Genomic DNA, 17778 nt, shown 5'->3' on the forward strand with positions numbered 1-17778 from the left:
GTGGGGGAAGAGAGGCAGAGGGAGAGAGAAAATCTTAAGCAGGCTCTACAACTCAGCACAGAGCCCTTTATGGGGCTCAGTCTCACGACCCTGGGATCATGACCTCAGCTGAAATGGAGAGTCAGATGTTTAACCTAAGACCCAGGTGCAACCCAGGTGCCCCGAATTTATACTTTAAATAGATGAATTTATTGTATGTAAATTATACTTAGATAAAGTTGGTACAAAATATTTTTAGCCATATTACTTCTTTTTAAAGCTGGTTTACCTTGACTGAAGAGTTGCTTATCTGACAATCTACTACCATTGATAGTAACAGGGATTTCTTTTAAAACTGGCTCAGTTATGAAATATTGTCAAGGACCAACAGTCATATAAGACAATAATTTGAAATGCCAAAATAGGCAGAAAACTTAGTGTGTTAAATTCAGTGATACTGAAACATAGTTAATACTCTCCTAAGTTTTATAGACCATGAAATCATGTAAGTAGTACAGGTGGACCCAAGGATGTTTGAACCTAAGTTTGTTTTTTTTTTTAATTTCTCCACGTTTTCTCAAATATATCCCCCCTCCACATTAGATTCATAATATTGCTTTAGAAGTAAATCACTGCTCTGAAATATCACTGTATCTCAGATGGGTCTTTTAATATCTCGGATAGATTCAGGGTTTATCCTGGGTCAGAGGTCTAACTTTTTTGAAGTGTAACACATAGCAGTGACATTTATATTAGTGTGTGTGTGTGTGTGTTTATATAAGCTCTACACCCAACATGGGGTTCAATCTCATGACCCTGAGACCAAGAGTCAATACTTTCCCGACAGAACCAGCCAAGCACCCCAAATATCATGCATTTATAGATAAAAGTTTCAAATTAAATTATCTGAAACGTAGGACTATTCTTCTTTCACAGAATTGATTCACAAATATTTTTATTATGATAGCACTTTGTTACCGCTTGTAAATATTTCTTAACTCTTAGGTTTTACTGCAGGGAGTTCATGAGGATTGTCATGGGATTAAAAAGAACTTGCAGAACCATATGCATTTTAAACCAACCCTTGAGGATAGCAGTTATCATGTGTAGTGTTAGCATCTAATGACTCCTCACCCATGGGATAACACTTTTGCTTATCCTCTTCTTTGTAGGTAGTTCGATATTTGGCTGGTTGTGGACTGCAGAGCTGCCAGATGTTGGTGTCCAAGGGTTATCCGGACATTGGCTGGAATCCAGTTGAAGGAGAGAGATATCTTGACTTTCTCAGATTTGCTGTCTTCTGTAATGGTAGGTCTGATTGCTTGGGTCTTTTTTGGTCATGATTAAAACTGCTTAAAAATTAGATACATCAGGGGCACCTGAGTGGTTCAGTGGGTTAATCCTCTGTCTTGGGCTCAGGTCATGATCTCAGGGTCCTGGGATCGAGCCCCACATAGGGCTCTCTGCTCAGCAGGGAGCCTGCTTTCCCCTCTCTTTCTGCCTACTTGTGATCGCGCGCTCTCTCTCTCTCTCTCTCTCTGTCAAATAAATAAATAAAATATTTTTAAAAAAATCAGATACATCAAAAATGGTATATCCGAGTATTTTCATGAAGAAAGTAAATATTAATGAAGACATTGAATATTTTACAATCAGTACTTTTTTCCATAGTAATAATTGAATTTCTAATATTTGTTTCAATAGGGATACTTTGCCTTTATTATTAAATTAAGCTTTTTAGGCAGTTACACATTCTTATAGATTTTTATAATGGGGTTCCAATAATAGGTGAGCTTATGGCTTCATATCCTATAGCGAATTAACAAAAATGAATACTTTATGCCTCTCTAATGCTTTTCTTTACTTTGAAAATTCTGAGTATGAAAGAAGAAACTTACTGTGTCTTGAGTACACACAACTAGTGATTTGAAATGAATTTTAGTGTTATTAGTAACTTGTTCTTTGGTTTTAGTTATTTTTCTTTAAATATAAATGAATTAGTGTAACATTTATTTGCTCAGAACATCCATCCACAAAACCAATGTTTGTTTACTCTTGTTCCTTGTTCGATTTTAGGGGAGAGCGTGGAAGAGAACGCGAACGTCGTGGTGAGGTTGCTCATCCGGAGGCCCGAGTGTTTCGGTCCTGCTCTGAGAGGGGAAGGTGGGAATGGTCTGCTCGCAGCCATGGAAGAAGCCATAAAAATATCTGAGGATCCCTCACGAGATGGTCCGTCCCCAACTAGTGGATCCAGTAAAACCCTGTAGGTCTAATGTCCACACTCTTATTGAAGAGTAAATTATATTGACTTGAAATTTTACAAAACATGATTTGCATTCTGTTAGCTGCAGTATAATTTTCGGGTCCCCCTGATTTCTGCCCTTGAAAATAAAATGAATTAGGCCTGGAAGATGGATGGAATTTGCTGTGGAAATAGGTTGAATGAAAAAGAGAAAACTAAGGAAGATGGGGTTGATATAGCAGGGAGAAGTTCAGGTTGTAGGATGAGATGTATTCTGTGAAATTTTCCAGGAGGCTGTGGCTCAGTGAGTGGTTACAAAGAATGACGATGACGGGCGAGCCTCTGAAATTGTAGTAGGGTTTAACGGGAAGCTGGCTGGAATGAGTTCAAGACAATAGTAAGAAAGTAAGACCTTTAGCAAGAGAATGGGGGGCTTAACTAAACTGGAATGGTGGTAAAGTCCAGAAAAGGGGATATTGTCTTTCTGAGGAGGAAAACGCTTGGTTAAGGTATTATAGCAGATAGGGCAGATGGCAACTCTCTTACGTTTCTCCGTGGTATACATTATTCACGCTTGATCCCAGCAGCCGATGTAAGTCTGTTCAGGCAGTCACTTCACAGTTGTTATTGTGGAGGCGAATGTCCTACTAATACCATTGGTGAAGATGGAATGTAGGGCTGATTGGAGACACATTTCCAAGCAGAACAGTTCTGCAAACCATCATTCTTCCATACGTAGACTGTGCATCGATGTTCTGGCCATGCCAAGGCCAGCATGGTTTCAGACCAGGAAGTCCTCCAGGAGCCTGTTACATGTTGGTCAATTAGCCATAGAAGGATTAGGGGGCCCTCAGGTTCTCTAAGTAGTAGAAAATGTACCAAGGGATCTCTGGCCTTGTGTGTGTGCCCACAGAGGCCCCGGGAGCAGGGTTGCATGCCCGGATGGTGTTTGCAACGAGGCCTCACTGTTACCCTGAAGCTGCTGAGCCCAGCTGAGCTACCAAAGGAGGAAAAATGATGGGATCTTCTAAGGGCATCTAGATCTGTCTCTTATCTGCAGATAATGGAATCTTTATGTTTTCTCACAGAGGTGGGAGGGAGACACTGATGGATTATTTGGGAGTGGGTGGGTGAGGTAGAGTAGATGGCAGGGAGATAGGTAAGTAAATGCTCTCCCATTTCTGAAGTGCTTTCTCTGGGCAAAAACGCTGTTCTGGGTGCCTTATCTGTGTCACCTTCCAGGACAGATTTTTGTCACCCTTTCTCAAAATGTATGCTATTTACAAAAGTATTCTAAACTTACCAAGTCTTTCCATTAGTTATTTTCTTTGTTAAAATAAAGCCTGTCTGCCTCTAGAAATAGGTAGAATCCATCCAATTAGCAATTTCTCTTTTTCCCTTTTGAAGGACTCTTCATATCAGATTTTCCACAAATGTGTTCGTGGTGTCGTCTTTAAACTCATTTTCCTTTAAAAATGTCAAGGTACAAATTAATCACCTATATGAAAAGTAGCAGAAGAGGCAGAATAAGCTATCTTAGGGGTCCCTTTTCTCTGAGAAGTCTGTAATAGATCTGAAATGGAATTTATCCTGTTTGCTTTGCTTTCTGTTTTTGTTTGTTTGTTTGTTTGTTTTAATCTATGAAAGTGATACCGAAGAGGAGGAGGATGACACTATCCATATGGGGAATGCCATCATGACCTTTTATGCAGCTTTGATTGACCTCTTAGGACGCTGTGCTCCTGAAATGCATGTAAGTACTCTGTGGCCCAAGAGCGGCAATCCTGGCTTACCCATCGGTGTCAAGAAATCCATAGCTGGCAAAGATGATAACAGCATCCAAAGTCAATAATCTCCACGCTCCATTAAAAATAATAGCCACAGCCTAATTGCAGAGCCAGTGTTTACTTAGTTGGAAATGTCTTGGTTGTAAAAATTAGTAATGAGGTTTCAGTACAAGTCATTAATAGAATAGCCAGTTACCTCGTGTATGTCTAAAACTCAGATAGCCTCCCCACACTTGACGAAGAAAAGAACCCATTTTTTCCTATAAATTTCCTCTCCTCATTTATTGCATGCAGAGAGCAACCACTCCTGTCATAAGTTATTTTCTTGGTGTACATGATTTCATCTCTGTGCCTGCCATTGGTTGAGGGGACAGTGGGGGTGGGGGGAGTTATCCACTGGGAGGGAAACAGCTCTTCAGACTCGAGGGGCCGGCCTTTTCTACAATGTTTTGATCAAGAAGAAATTAAGTGTCATGGACTAGTCCTTCCTTTTACTGTGTAACACACTCAGATATTTTTTACTTTATCTTGATCTATTCTGTTTCGTTCTATTATATTCATTTTAAAATGCTAGTTAGGGCTCATAAAACCAGCTTTGTGAGCTGGAATTGGGAAATGATGTGAAGATTGAAACACAGTGAGAGGTGCTGGAGTAGAAGGGAAATAGGCTTCTGAGCCGGTCTGAGCATGAAGCCGGAAGGACCTCTGCTTCCAGAGCTTATCTTTCTCCCTGCCCTTAGCATCTGTGTGGGGTTTGTGTTTATAGTTGTGTTGTGTTTCCTTTCTCTTCCTTGTTGTTGTTATTGTTGTTGTTGGGGGGGGGTGTCCCTTTCTCTCCCAGCTGTAGGGTAAAACCTCCATGTTTTCTTGATGTAACCTTTCATTGAGAACAGAGGAATCACAGTGTGGAGAGATGTCCTAATGTTGGCAAACCTAGAGCCTGATTTTTGTAAAAGCTTAACCTGCCACTAATGAGATTTTCATCCTAGGAAGTGGGAGGAGTAGATTATCAAAACCTGCATGCAGGAGGTGATTGCAGACAAAAAACTTTATTCTCACAGCGTTCGTCCTGTTTCCATTAAAGTGAAAGATCAGAAATTAGCTAATAAGTAGTTTTTTAGTCTATTAACGTGGGAGAAAAAAAACAAGTGATTCAGTAAGGGACTAACCATTCACTTCTGTGTTTACCCATCTTCTGTAACTATTGGTTGAGGACCTCCTGTGTGTGAGAAATTATCCTTGTGTTTCTCCCCTCATGGGGAAGGAAGCAGACGCCCTCCCTGGCAATGGGCGCCTGCTGTCTGCTCCAGAACTTGGCAGAGATTCTCGATGGGTCAGATTCATGGTCCTCACAGGTGTTTGGTTAGCCAATGACGGTCTGAAAAACCTGTCATGATCCCTCTTCACCATCCCTCCCCTACCACACACACACACATATTATATACCTTTCCTTAGGAGAAATGCGTGTGGAATATAAATGGATATACAATGATATTTTCTTTTTTTTTTTTTTTAAGATTTTATTTGTTTATTTGACAGAGAGAGTGAGAGTACAAGCAGGGGGAGCGGTAGGCGGAGGGAGAGGGAGAAGCAGACTCCCTGCTGAGCAGGAAGCCCCATGCGGGGCTTGATCCCTGAAGGAGGGATCAAGACCTGAGCCAAAGGCAGACACTTAAAAACTGAACCACCCAGGGGCCCACAATTACATTTTCATCCCCATGCAAGAAAGAGGCTAAATCAGTCATAAATATCATTATATATTCTGGGTCTAAATATAATTTTTTCTTTGTAATGCATAGTTCGGCATATGCTGATGTCAGTAAAGCTGTGGGCAAGTAAATATCTGTCTGTAATGTAAGCCTCAGACAACCATTTCTGCCAGAGGTCTAACTGTATAGGTAACATTAACAGAAAGTTATTTTAGACTTGGATTCCTATACTTGAGATTTTCCAGATGGAATTTTAACATTGATTTCACAAAGCTTTTCTAACATTCCTTGATTTTTCTTCCCATAGTTGATTCATGCTGGTAAAGGGGAAGCCATCCGAATTCGGTCCATTTTGAGATCCCTAATTCCGCTGGGAGATTTGGTGGGAGTAATCAGCATTGCTTTTCAGATGCCAACAGTAGCCAAAGGTAAGGCCAACTTCTACTCTTTGTAGTTCAGTGGAGCATGATAAGACATGATATTTCAAATAATATCCTTAGCATCCACATTCCCCTCCCCTGACCCCACCTGACAGCATAGTTACAGGACTTAGGTTTCTTTACGGAATGAACTAGAAAGTACATTATTTTGATTGAATTAAGAAAAGCTCTATTCTCATGTGCTTCTACACATATGGTTACAAACGCATCTAAATGAAAAAAAAGATACTGCTTTTTTATAAAGTGTTTTCTGTTCTCATTATTTTAAACAGCTGTTTTCAGTGAGATTTTAATTCTTTTTACTTGACATTTCTGACAGTTTCCTGAGAAGAGGAAATACATACCTCACCCTGTCTTACCTAATTGCTTTCCTACTGTGTTTGATTCTCATTCTTCTCTTTCTTGACTGCAGTTCTTTTAATTGCCCTTTTATAGTTTTAATTATCATTTTCTTATGATGCTTTTTTCTGCAAAAAAATGATCAAAGCTTTTGACTTAGGTTTTAAAAGTTCCCAGTGTGTTGAAAAAAGGGCTCTTCTCAAGACTAAGGAGACGATTTTAAAAAATAAAAATTTTTACTGTTTTCATTCAATATTTATTGTCTTTTTAACATTATGTCATTTTGCTTGTGATTTGTTTTGTTTGTTTTTAAAGATTTTATTTTATTTATTTATTTTTGAGAGTGGGGGAGAGGGCGAGTGGGGGAAGAGGAGAGGGAGAGAGAGAGAATCTCAAGTCGACTCCACACTGACCCTGGAGTCCAACACGGGGCTCGATCTCATGACCCTGAGATCATGACCTACACCCAGAGTCAGATGGATGGGTGCTTAACTGACTGAACCACCCAGGTGCCCTGATTAGGTTTTAATAGTAACTCAAAAGCATGGAGAATAAAGTAGTAAGCCGTTCTCCATGTCAGTCCCAGCAACAGTGGCCCATCCCCCTGCAGCCCAGATTGGGTTGGGGAAGGAAGAGGGCTCAGGCAGCACTGAGTGGAGTGCACACATGCTCCATGGTGGGGGTGACAGAGGGCCTCGGTTGGCACCCCCACCACTCTCCTGTGGCTCCCCAAGCTACAAGAGAAATGGCATAGGGCACAGGCCTGAGGCCCAGTCCCTGGTGATGGTTCACACTCTGCCTCCCACAGAAACAAAGATTTGAGAGTTTCTGATGACACCCAGTGGATAGTTAGATCCCAAATTACACTTTAGTTTCCCTTTTACCAGCGTCAGTTGTGTTCACTTTTCAATTCTTCATTGGATATTGTTGCACATAGCATTTTTACCTAAACTTCTAATTTTAGAAGAAAATGTGATTAGGTAGAATGCACATGTTATGCTCTTCTTCTTGCATCAGTTATGAATCCCAGAGAGGATTGGCTCTTATGACCTGAAGTCTAGAAGAAGGGACCACTGTGTCACTGAAGTCGACTTACCCTCCTTGCCAGTCTTCCCATTAGGAGAAAGTAACGTTTCATAGGCGCCCAGCTCACAAACCCAAGCCTTTCTTCCAGGTGACATGAGCAGCCACTATAGTTAAACATTCATCATGATGTGAGGGAAAGCTGCAATGAAAAATTGTCCCAAGGGGGCACCTGGGTGGCTCAGTCAGTTAAGTGTCTGCCATCAGCTCAGGTCATGATCCCAGGGTCCTGGGATTGAGCCCCACATTGGGCTCCCTGCTCAGTGGGAAGCCTGCTTCTCCCTCTCCCACTTCCCCTACTTCTGTTCCCTCTCTCTCTGTGTCTCTCTCTATCAAATAAATAAATAAAATCCTAAAAAAAAAAAAATTGTCCCATGGCTTGTTGCCTTCTCCCCTTGAGGCAGTTTCTTCTTTTCTTGTACATGCGAGTGATCTTCTTGTGTACTGTTCATTTACTTAAATAAGATGTGTTTTCTTTTCCCTACATTCTGAGCCACAGACCTGACACTGTCAGGAAAAAGATAAGAGTGATACCAGTGGTGCACAGATTAGGGAATAGAGAAGTGCTACATTTTAAGGTAAAATTAGTAATAACGAAGAACCAAGAGATGGGCGATAAGTGAAGCCAGATGTCCTGTTCAGATTCCCCCAAAGTCTCTATATGTCTCCTAATTTTGCTCCACTTACCTGCTTCTACCAGCCTTTAAGATTTTCCAAGTTGGTTTCTTTCCTCTTCCACTTAGTTGTCCTGTAATTGTATTATTTTGTGATGTTCTTCTTCATAAATATGCACTGTATTGTCTACCTTGGGATTAAAGGATTTTTGTGTGCGTGTGAACTATCAAACTCATGATGAAGGTTGACTCTTAAAACCCAATCCATTGGTTATTATTAAATTTCTACATTTTTCTTCTTACTACTTTCCTTTTTTGGAAAATGTAGACAGAAAACTGTATGTTTAAATTTTGCTGCGGCATTCATTTAAATCAACTTTAAAAGTGAAATCAGTAGCTTTTTGTATGTTCCAGGGACACGTCCACTGGTTCTTTAAACATCACCACTCCTCAGTGATAATTATTGTTGTATGTTCTGTATTAAGTAGGTGAAATTTGCCTCTTCCTTAGTGATAGCTGAGGCCTTTCTCAAAATCTTTTATCATGTGTTAGAGCTGCAGTGTGACCCAGAGTAATAATGCAGGCAGGAGGGGTTCAGAAACCTGAGGGCAAGCACACGGTCTCAAAGTCGATGTTCTGTTCCTGCAGTGTGCAGCCCCCGGCTGGTTTGGACAGACTGTCCGAGGCCGTGATTACAGGCAGAGGAATACTGCAGGTACCACAGGCTAAGCCCAGTGCACCTGGCCCTCCTCCTTCCAGTTCATAAGCTCGAAGTCTGATGAGAGGCCGTTCCCCAGCTTTTTAGTCTCCAGTGTGTTCAGGAGACGGTGAAGATAAAACAGTAGGTGGTAGCAGATGGATGTGTCCTGAGTCCCAGGTCTGTGGGCTGTAACATGCCTGGAAACAAATGTCTGTGCGAAGGAATCTCATTTCAGGATCAGTGGGTGGCTTACCATTTCCGCAGGCACAACTGTATGTGAAAATCTGGGGACCTTTTAAATGTAAATTCTCTAATAATGTGATTTTTAGGAGAGTTAAACTAGAAATTCATACAGATTTTTGATGAAAAAGTATAGCACACTGATTTCACAGTAAGGATTAAATCAGCTTTGGTTGGGTTTTAAATCTGATTTTCCTTGGTTTAAATCCGACTTTGCCAGTTACTAGTTGTACAACCTTGGGAACGTTACTTCACATCCCTGAAGGTTGGCTTTCATCTTTTAAATGTAGCTAAGAACACCAGCCTCACAGTGTGGTTTTGAAAACTGTGTGAGAGCGCGTCTGTAACATTCCTAGCAGAGTGCCTGATACCAACACAAACAAGCGCTATTATTCCCATTATTTTAATTATAGGGAGAAAAGTAATAGGTATATTGGGTGTTAATATAATTTACTAGGGGATGGAAGCTATTTCATATTAGCCCTTAATGTAATTTCCCTTAAAATATTATTTCTTGTTTCGTTTCATGGTTCAGATACGAAATCCATTCCTTAATAACGAAGGAAAACAAAAATGTTGTAACTTTATTTTTCCAGGATGGTTATGTTGGTGTATCATCTTTACCCGGGTCCTTCTTTACTCCACACTGCCTCAGTATTAAAGATTTCATGATGTCGTTTGTAGAATCTTACAGTGTGTCCTCAATAGCAGAATGTTATTTGTCCTCAATAGCAGAATCATTATCACATGGTCAAACAGGAAACAAATCTGCCCTCCAGTACCTTAAATTGGTACATAATCCCCCAATTCCTCATATCGGTGGTTCCCAATCTGTGCATCTATGGAATTCTAGTAAGAGATTTACTTATTATAAAGGCATCAAATATTGACTACTAATAGAGAAAAATACTATAACTCTCAAATATGTTTCAAATGTCGTTAAATGCTATTATGATTAATGAGACATATTTCATTTGAAAGTCAAAGTGATTCATAGGGTTGTTTCATCATTTTGCAATTGCCTAAGTCATAAATATGTAAATCAACCATGACTATCACATAGGATTATGTGAGTTTTATTAGTGTTTAAAAGAGGCTCTCATTCTTGAAAACAGTGAAAACTTTACAGTTTAGCTTTTTATGGTATTTACTGATAGTTTTACAGTGTAGATTTTGGATTCCTTCATGTTTTCTTCTCATTATCTAACCTAATGCTATGTCTTTGATGATACATGCGATTAATAAACAGGTGCCCAAGTCATATTTTGAATGACTTTGAATTTAAATTGCACTGGCATAATCCTTCAGCCAATTCCCAGCACTTGCTTGTGGGTAGTAGAAGGACAAAAAAAAAAAAAAAAAAAAAACAAAAACATTCAACTGATAACTTGACTTAAAACTTGAGAAGGCTGGAGAGAAGCCATTTGTAATCTATCCATTAACAATGACATGTCACCTTCTCTCTTTTAGATGGGAATGTGGTGGAGCCTGACATGTCTGCAGGGTTTTGCCCAGATCACAAGGCAGCCATGGTTTTGTTCCTTGACAGGGTCTATGGGATTGAGGTTCAAGATTTCCTCCTCCATCTTCTCGAGGTTGGCTTTCTGCCAGATCTCCGGGCTGCAGCTTCTTTAGATACGGTAATGATCTGAACAGTTGACATCAGCTTTTGACTCTTCATTCTCTGGCTTGTGATAGTCTCCATAGATATGGTCATTCATTTATTCATGGTCACTAAATGTTATGGATTACCTATTACATTTTTAGGAAGGTGGTAGGTAAAGAGAAAATAAAATAGACTATGTCCTAAGGAATTCACTGAATAGTGGAGAAAACTTACAACCTCAGGAATATAAGAATTCTGATTGGGTACTACGGAGGACAATAAATGTGAATAACTCTAATTTGGGAAGTCACAGAGGCTCCTTTTAACTTCCAAACTGGCCTAAAGAATTATGCTTCTCAAGGAAAGCAGTTACAGTATTAAGAATGTTTAATGGACATTGTTGAGTTGTGCCAATTACAGTATCATTCTGGTGTCTTTATTTTTAAAGCACAGATAAGGCTGAAATTTCTCCTGTCCATCCAATGGCCCACATGGAGAACCTGTCATTACTGGTATAAATATTCTACTGTCCGAAGCATTGTAGAATAAGCTGACACTCTAAATGTTACTTCAGTAGTTATAATAATACCCTTTTTAGTCTCACTCATGGATCTTTTTGATTCTGGAGGAAATCAGATCTTGAGTTGATAATAGCTCTTTCAGGAAAGTCAAGCAAGGAGAATCCTAAAATTAAGCAAAAAAAATTTTTTTTTCCTTTGTTGGGTGTGTTCACTTGAAATTCTGAGCCTAACCAGGAGAGCTGATACCATAATAAGACAATCGGCCTTTGGCTATTGATTCTGCTGGACATGAGCTAAAATATAAATGTAAATAACTCCCATCCCTAAATATCGTTGATTAGTGTCTTCATCTCCCATCCATCCTCCCCTTGTTATCTTATGACAAGGAGGTGAGCCTCTTGGGCTTCTCGAGGAAGGAGCTAGCACTACAGACTCGAGGAAGGAGCTAGCACTACGGATACCCTTCATCTTTATCTATTGATGAGCGATTGAAAGTTGATTGTTTCTAGTGGTAAAAAATCCTATGGGCCACACTGAAAGACAGAACCTTGGAGAACATCTCCTTTGTTCATGTACTTGTCGTTTTCTAGAGAACAAAAGCCCATGTCCACACGTTCATCCCTTTAAGAGTTGTCCCCTGCCAAACACAAATGACTTTCTACTCTCACGATTCCTTTCCAGGCTGCTCTGAGTGCTACAGACATGGCCTTGGCCCTCAATCGATACCTTTGCACAGCCGTACTGCCTCTGTTAACGAGATGTGCCCCCCTTTTTGCGGGCACAGAGCACCATGCTTCTCTCATTGACTCCTTACTTCACACTGTGTACAGACTCTCTAAGGGCTGCTCTCTCACCAAAGCTCAGCGGGATTCCATAGAAGTTTGTTTACTCTCTATTTGTGGGTAAGTGGGAGACACACACCGTGTCAAGCTGCTGCTTGAGAGAGAGAGAGAATGTATGATATGGCCCTTGACAAATGGTTAGGGATTTTGGAAGAAATTTCCATACCGAAAAGTGAATTCATTTTAGGGAGTGCCCTGTACCCAAGGTTGGAATCAGAGCACCCTTGCTTTGGGTCAAGTGCAGGAGTCTTGCTCCAGGTCTCTCTAGGGTATATGGCAGTTGGACGGAGTGCTGGACCCGTGTTCTGAATGTTGGTAGGTAGGGGAACTATGTGAGGAGTCCCTGGCCACTTTTGTTTAAGAGTGGAAGATTCTCCCCTTTTGACGATGTGTGATGATTTTAACTCCTTTTCCAGAAGAGAAAGGAAAAGAGAGACTTATGAAAAATAAAAGATGACACAGTATAATATTAAAGCATTACTTATTGTGGCGATCATGAAGGCTATTTCCTTCATCCTGGAAAACCACTTCCCATAGGTAGAAGTATTCAAATATCTGACTCTGAAAGCCAGAACATAACCTTCTCCTGTTGGAGTTCTGACAGCTAAAGTGAAATTTCTTAAGCCACTGGCTCGGTGATGGTTTCCTTCTAATTTCAAGAGCAGGTGAAGATGTGTGGCCTAACAGTGCTCTGGTGAAGAAATGTTTTCACTCACAGTGATGTATGTGGGTTCAGAAACCAGATGGGACTGAAGGAGATGTAAAATTAGGGGTTATGTCTCTAATTCCCCTGGCCCTAAAATTCTGTAAAATGGGCCCAAAATAACTATCTCCTTATTAAATGAGGTGAACCATTCTGGCTGACCTGACACAATAGGGCTGTGTGAGTTTTCTTTCCCTTCCTCCTTCGGCCAAATTTCTGCCTCAGCTTTTTTTTCCCCTCCCTCCTGTTTTCGACACTCCTTCTTGTGTTTGCTTCTAATTCAGTCATGGAAGACCCTTCCTGGCCAGTGGAATGAGGGAAGAAGCACTTGCTATAATTACTGGAGCAAGGGTCTCAGGAAACAGTAGGGTCTGTGGTGGTGGGTTGTTGGGAAGTGAAGGGAGAAGAGGAACATCTGTAGCAAATAGGGAGTGGACCTCAGATCTACGGGATCAAGACGAATTGGAATTGTAACTTTATACAGTTGTGTAGTGGTGGGCTAATCTTTGGTTTGGGGGCACCTAAGTAACCCCTTCTGAAGAGAGGTGTAGGTACAGGTTCTTGGCTTACATAGTCTCATGAATTATTTCCTTAGTTTAGAGACATTTCCCTTCATTATTTTTTGTTTGTTTTTGTTTTTTTGTGTGTGTGTTTTTATTTTTATTTTTTACTTCCCTTCATTATTAAAATAAACTTTGTTCCACCAGCCAACTGAGACCTTCTATGATGCAGCACTTGCTCCGAAGATTAGTATTTGACGTCCCATTATTAAATGAACATGCAAAGATGCCTCTTAAGGTAAGTAGGGGAAACGTCTGTAGTTACAGGATTACTGGGTCCTCTTGACTGTTCTCCCCTTCAACACACACCCCTCTTAGAAACACCATGCTTGATTTTCGATGCTGGAAAATTTCTTCCAGGTCTTGAAAGCAGGCATGTAAATTTGAGAACTGTGCACATCACAATAAAAGAAGTCCTGAAAGATCGTAGACGTTCTGAGACTGATTTCCTGTAGGTGAATGGAAATGGATATCAATGGGGAAAATGAGCCACAAAGAAAACATGAGCCAAAGTATCCTTAAGGGTGGAAAACATATAGTAGGTGTGGCCTGAAATATTAGCAGCCTCTGGGGATAAAGAGCAGGCTGTCCAAACACCCATTTTCTGAGTTGGTAATCACATGGCAGTTTCCAAATATTATGTCATAGAGTTCAAAGATAACCTCTCTGTCTATGCTGTTCATAGTTTGTCACTGAGTATAGAAGAATTAGCCATTTTCTCTGTCCTTCATTATTCTGTTCATGAATGATCGAGTCTCATACTGTCTTACTGACCTGAGAATATTTTTCTCTCATCTAATATCACAATGCAGATTGAGGATTAAAATATTTGGTGTGTCCTAATACATCTAATAGCATGGTCTGTGGATGGAGGTCATAGAACGTGTAATGACTGTTCTATGGGGAGCCTTTCTGCACAGGCATCTGGTAAACCTCATTTTCCTCATGGCCACCCAGTAACAGTGCTGGCAAAAAGAAGTTTGAGATAAAAATGAGTCAATTTTTTGAGCTGTTAACTCTCAGCACCCCTGGACATCTGGCAGATATGGCTTTTCTCCCTGAAAAATTCATTTTGGTTTAACAAATGTAGATTAATGAATGAGGCAGAATAAATGATATTCTTACTAAAAATCCCATTTTTACAGTTTTTATCCTCTGGAAGAGCTTTCTCATACAAAATTTTCTTCATACAGATGAGCTGGAAGGTACCTGAAAAAAGAGATAGTATTAATTTATGTGATAAATTCTTTCATGTTGTAGATATTTCCAAGCTAATCCAAACACACTCAATCTCACTGTTTCATCATTTGAGATTTCTAAATCATATGTATGTATGCACGTGTGTGTGTGTGTGTGTGTGTGTGTGTGGTTTGTAATGGAGAGGAAGACCAATCTGGAAGTACTTCTCTAGTAAGAGATGTAGTTTGTTCTAATAACATCTGTCCTTTTTGATCTGTTTCCCTCCTTCATGACAGAAAAGAGAGTCCAAAAATGTATAGTTGATGCGTAGAGATCATTTTATTAATTCAAGTGGTTGTGCATGTTTGTTAGTTTAAAGATCAAAAATGAATTGCTGAAGAACTACAAAATTAGAAGATTCTATCCTTGCCTTTAAACTTACAGTGTAGTCCGAAACAAACCAAACACACACACATGAAAACGGAAGATGAACACAGACATTTGGCAAGATAATAAATTGCATAACCACCAAAGAAATATGGGTAAAATAAAATATAGGTAAAATAAAATAAATATTTTATATTTTATTTATAAAATAAATATTTTATATTTTATTTATAAAATAAATATTTTATATTTTATTTATAAAATAAAATATAGGTAAATAACCACCAAAGAAAGATAGGTAAAGACATTACTGAAATGGAGTAGTTTGGGAAGTTTACTTAGAGGTGGAATTTCTGGAGCAAAGCTTAAAGTGTGGTGATTAAGGATTGGCACAAAGGAAGCAGAAATGCTTAAAGGTAGATTTCCCTTCTAATGTACATTTCAGCTGCTGCGTCATAGAGATACTCCCTTGAGCCTCTGGGTCATCCTGACATCAGTCCTTTCATTAAGCACACATGTGCTTATCCAAAGGATCATGATTCATAAAACCAAGCAAATGATAGCAACAAGTATAGGACTCAGGGATACATCCCTAGCCAGCCTCATAAAGAATGCTGTCCAAGATGCACTTAGGAGTTATATCGGGCATTGGGTCTTCATACTGTGCTCAGTGTTAAATTTTAAACAGGCATCGTATATAAGGTAATAAATAGTGTTCTCCAGAATTCACAGGAGATTGAGCAGTTTTGTTTCAGTTGACCTTATTACGTGGCATTTGAATGTCAAATGGAAATGGGAAAAATGTAAAAGGTATCTTTCACTCATTGCATTTATAATTGTTTTCTCACCTAGCTGCTGACAAATCATTATGAAAGATGCTGGAAGTATTACTGTTTGCCTGGAGGATGGGGGAACTTTGGAGCTGCCTCTGAAGAAGAGCTTCATTTATCAAGAAAGCTGTTTTGGGGCATCTTTGACGCCCTGTCTCAAAAGGTGATTTAAGATTTTATGGACTTTGTGTGATGCAGTCATTTAAAAGCTATAAATATTCCTAGCGAAATATTATCTTATTAAAACTTAGTTCTTTTTCCTTTTCTTTTTTTTTTCAATGTCTAACAAATGTTGAGAAGGCCATTTACATTTGATTTTAGTAATCATTATGGTAACCTGTTCCTTGTGATCATAACACTTTCCGAACTTAAAATGGCTAAGCATTTTGGGAAATTACGCACGTGGTTAAGTTTCTGGTGTGTTTGGACTTACCTGGACTCAACCCTTCCCTGGTCACCGGATCTTAAAACCATGAAGAAATCTGATCAAATATAAACAAACGCAATCTCATGAAATTGTAATATTCCAGTGGTCCTAGTGGCTTTTCTTGCTTTGCTGCTATGGAGATTTAAGTCACTTTGTGTTGCTTTCTATATGTGATATCCTGTGATAGTTGGCAGATTTATAAGGAATAGTTGATGTATTTTCACAAGGCTGGGGTGGGGATAGTTCTTCAGGGAAAATCAGAGCAGCCTGCTTTATATGCTTCTGCTTAAATTGTTAATCCAAATCAGTTTGAATTCCTGGATACACGATATTAGACAAGTGGAGCAAGATATCCAGAAGTTTGCTATGTACGAGAGTGAAGTTCACCCGTGATTACAGTTGGAAGCTACGTCTTGATATTTTTTGTCACTGAATTGCCTTTGGAAACTGAGAGTCCTTTTTAAAATAATACCCAGAAGGCAGTTTTAGAAGGATTCAGAACATTAATTTAAAACTGAACACTCAAAGTGAGGTAATTTTTAAATAATAATTTTTTATTCAAAAAATCGTAAATATAAATTTAATCAGTTATGTAATTAATGTATAAATAACACTTCCCAGAAGTTTTGTTTGTGCATACTCCCAATAGAATTTCTTTCTTAGTTTAGCATTTTATTTTTTAGACCTTTGTAATATGATACCGGTTGGTTAAAATTTTTTACTCTCTGGAATGTCCCTTTATGTAGTCTTTATAATATGGTGTAGCAATATTCTATAATTATGCAATTGATTGAAATTATGTTTATGTCATCAAGACATATTATACATTTAGAACGTTCATATTGTTCATAAAGTATTGGATAACCACTCTTGGAGAAGCCAAGATTTTCTTCTTAAATGATAATGGCAGTCGGTCTGACTTCAGCCTCTCTCCTGTTTGATGGGATTTCAGGCTGTATTTCCCATTTGCTAGAGGAAGAATTCTCTAAGGGAGTTAAGTTAGCCTAGGGTCATTCTGATTTTTGCTTAAAATAATCTTGCCAGGGACGCCTGGGTGGCTCAGTGGGTTAAGCTCTGCCTTTGGCTCAGGTCATGATCTCAGGGTCCTGGGATCGAGCCCCACATCGGGCTTTCTGCTCAGCAGGAAGCCTGCTTCCCCCTCTCTCTCTGCCTGCCTCTCTGCCTACTGTGATCTCTATCAAATAAATAAATAAAATCTTTAAAAAAAATAAAATAAAATATCTTGCCAGCCACAGCAACCATTTTGACAACTTGTGCTCAATAGTAATACAGAGTTTTTTGTTTGTTTTGGTTTTTTTGTTTTTTTTTTTTTTTTTTGCTTTTTTTTGTGTGTGTGTTTTGTTTTTGTTTGTTGGTTTGTTTTGATCCTCTGTTTCTTCCCAGAAATATGAACAAGAACTTTTCAAACTGGCACTGCCTTGCCTGAGTGCAGTTGCGGGAGCTTTGCCCCCAGACTACATGGAGTCAAATTATGTCAGTATGATGGAAAAACAGTCATCAATGGATTCTGAAGGGAACTTTAACCCACAACCTGTTGATACCTCAAAGTATGGACTCTTTCTATTGCAG

General features: G+C 39.4%; 1 protein-coding gene across 8 annotated transcripts in view; it reads left to right on the plus strand.

Annotated features, from left to right (window-relative positions):
- RYR2 (ryanodine receptor 2) overlaps positions 1 to 17778 on the plus strand; it is a 738447-nt gene that overhangs the window by 547893 nt on the left and 172776 nt on the right. For all 8 annotated transcript variants that reach the window (XM_047702071.1, XM_047702073.1, XM_047702075.1 and 5 more), the window contains 9 exons: positions 1152 to 1287; positions 2056 to 2242; positions 3869 to 3974; positions 6025 to 6145; positions 10604 to 10773; positions 11942 to 12162; positions 13513 to 13603; positions 15784 to 15924; positions 17593 to 17756. In XM_047702071.1, the coding sequence (XP_047558027.1) occupies positions 1152 to 1287; positions 2056 to 2242; positions 3869 to 3974; positions 6025 to 6145; positions 10604 to 10773; positions 11942 to 12162; positions 13513 to 13603; positions 15784 to 15924; positions 17593 to 17756 (1337 nt within the window). The remainder of the gene's footprint in view (positions 1 to 1151; positions 1288 to 2055; positions 2243 to 3868; positions 3975 to 6024; positions 6146 to 10603; positions 10774 to 11941; positions 12163 to 13512; positions 13604 to 15783; positions 15925 to 17592; positions 17757 to 17778) is intronic.

This window comes from Lutra lutra, chromosome 14 (genome assembly GCF_902655055.1).
Source record: "Lutra lutra chromosome 14, mLutLut1.2, whole genome shotgun sequence".
NCBI lineage: Eukaryota > Metazoa > Chordata > Mammalia > Carnivora > Mustelidae > Lutra > Lutra lutra.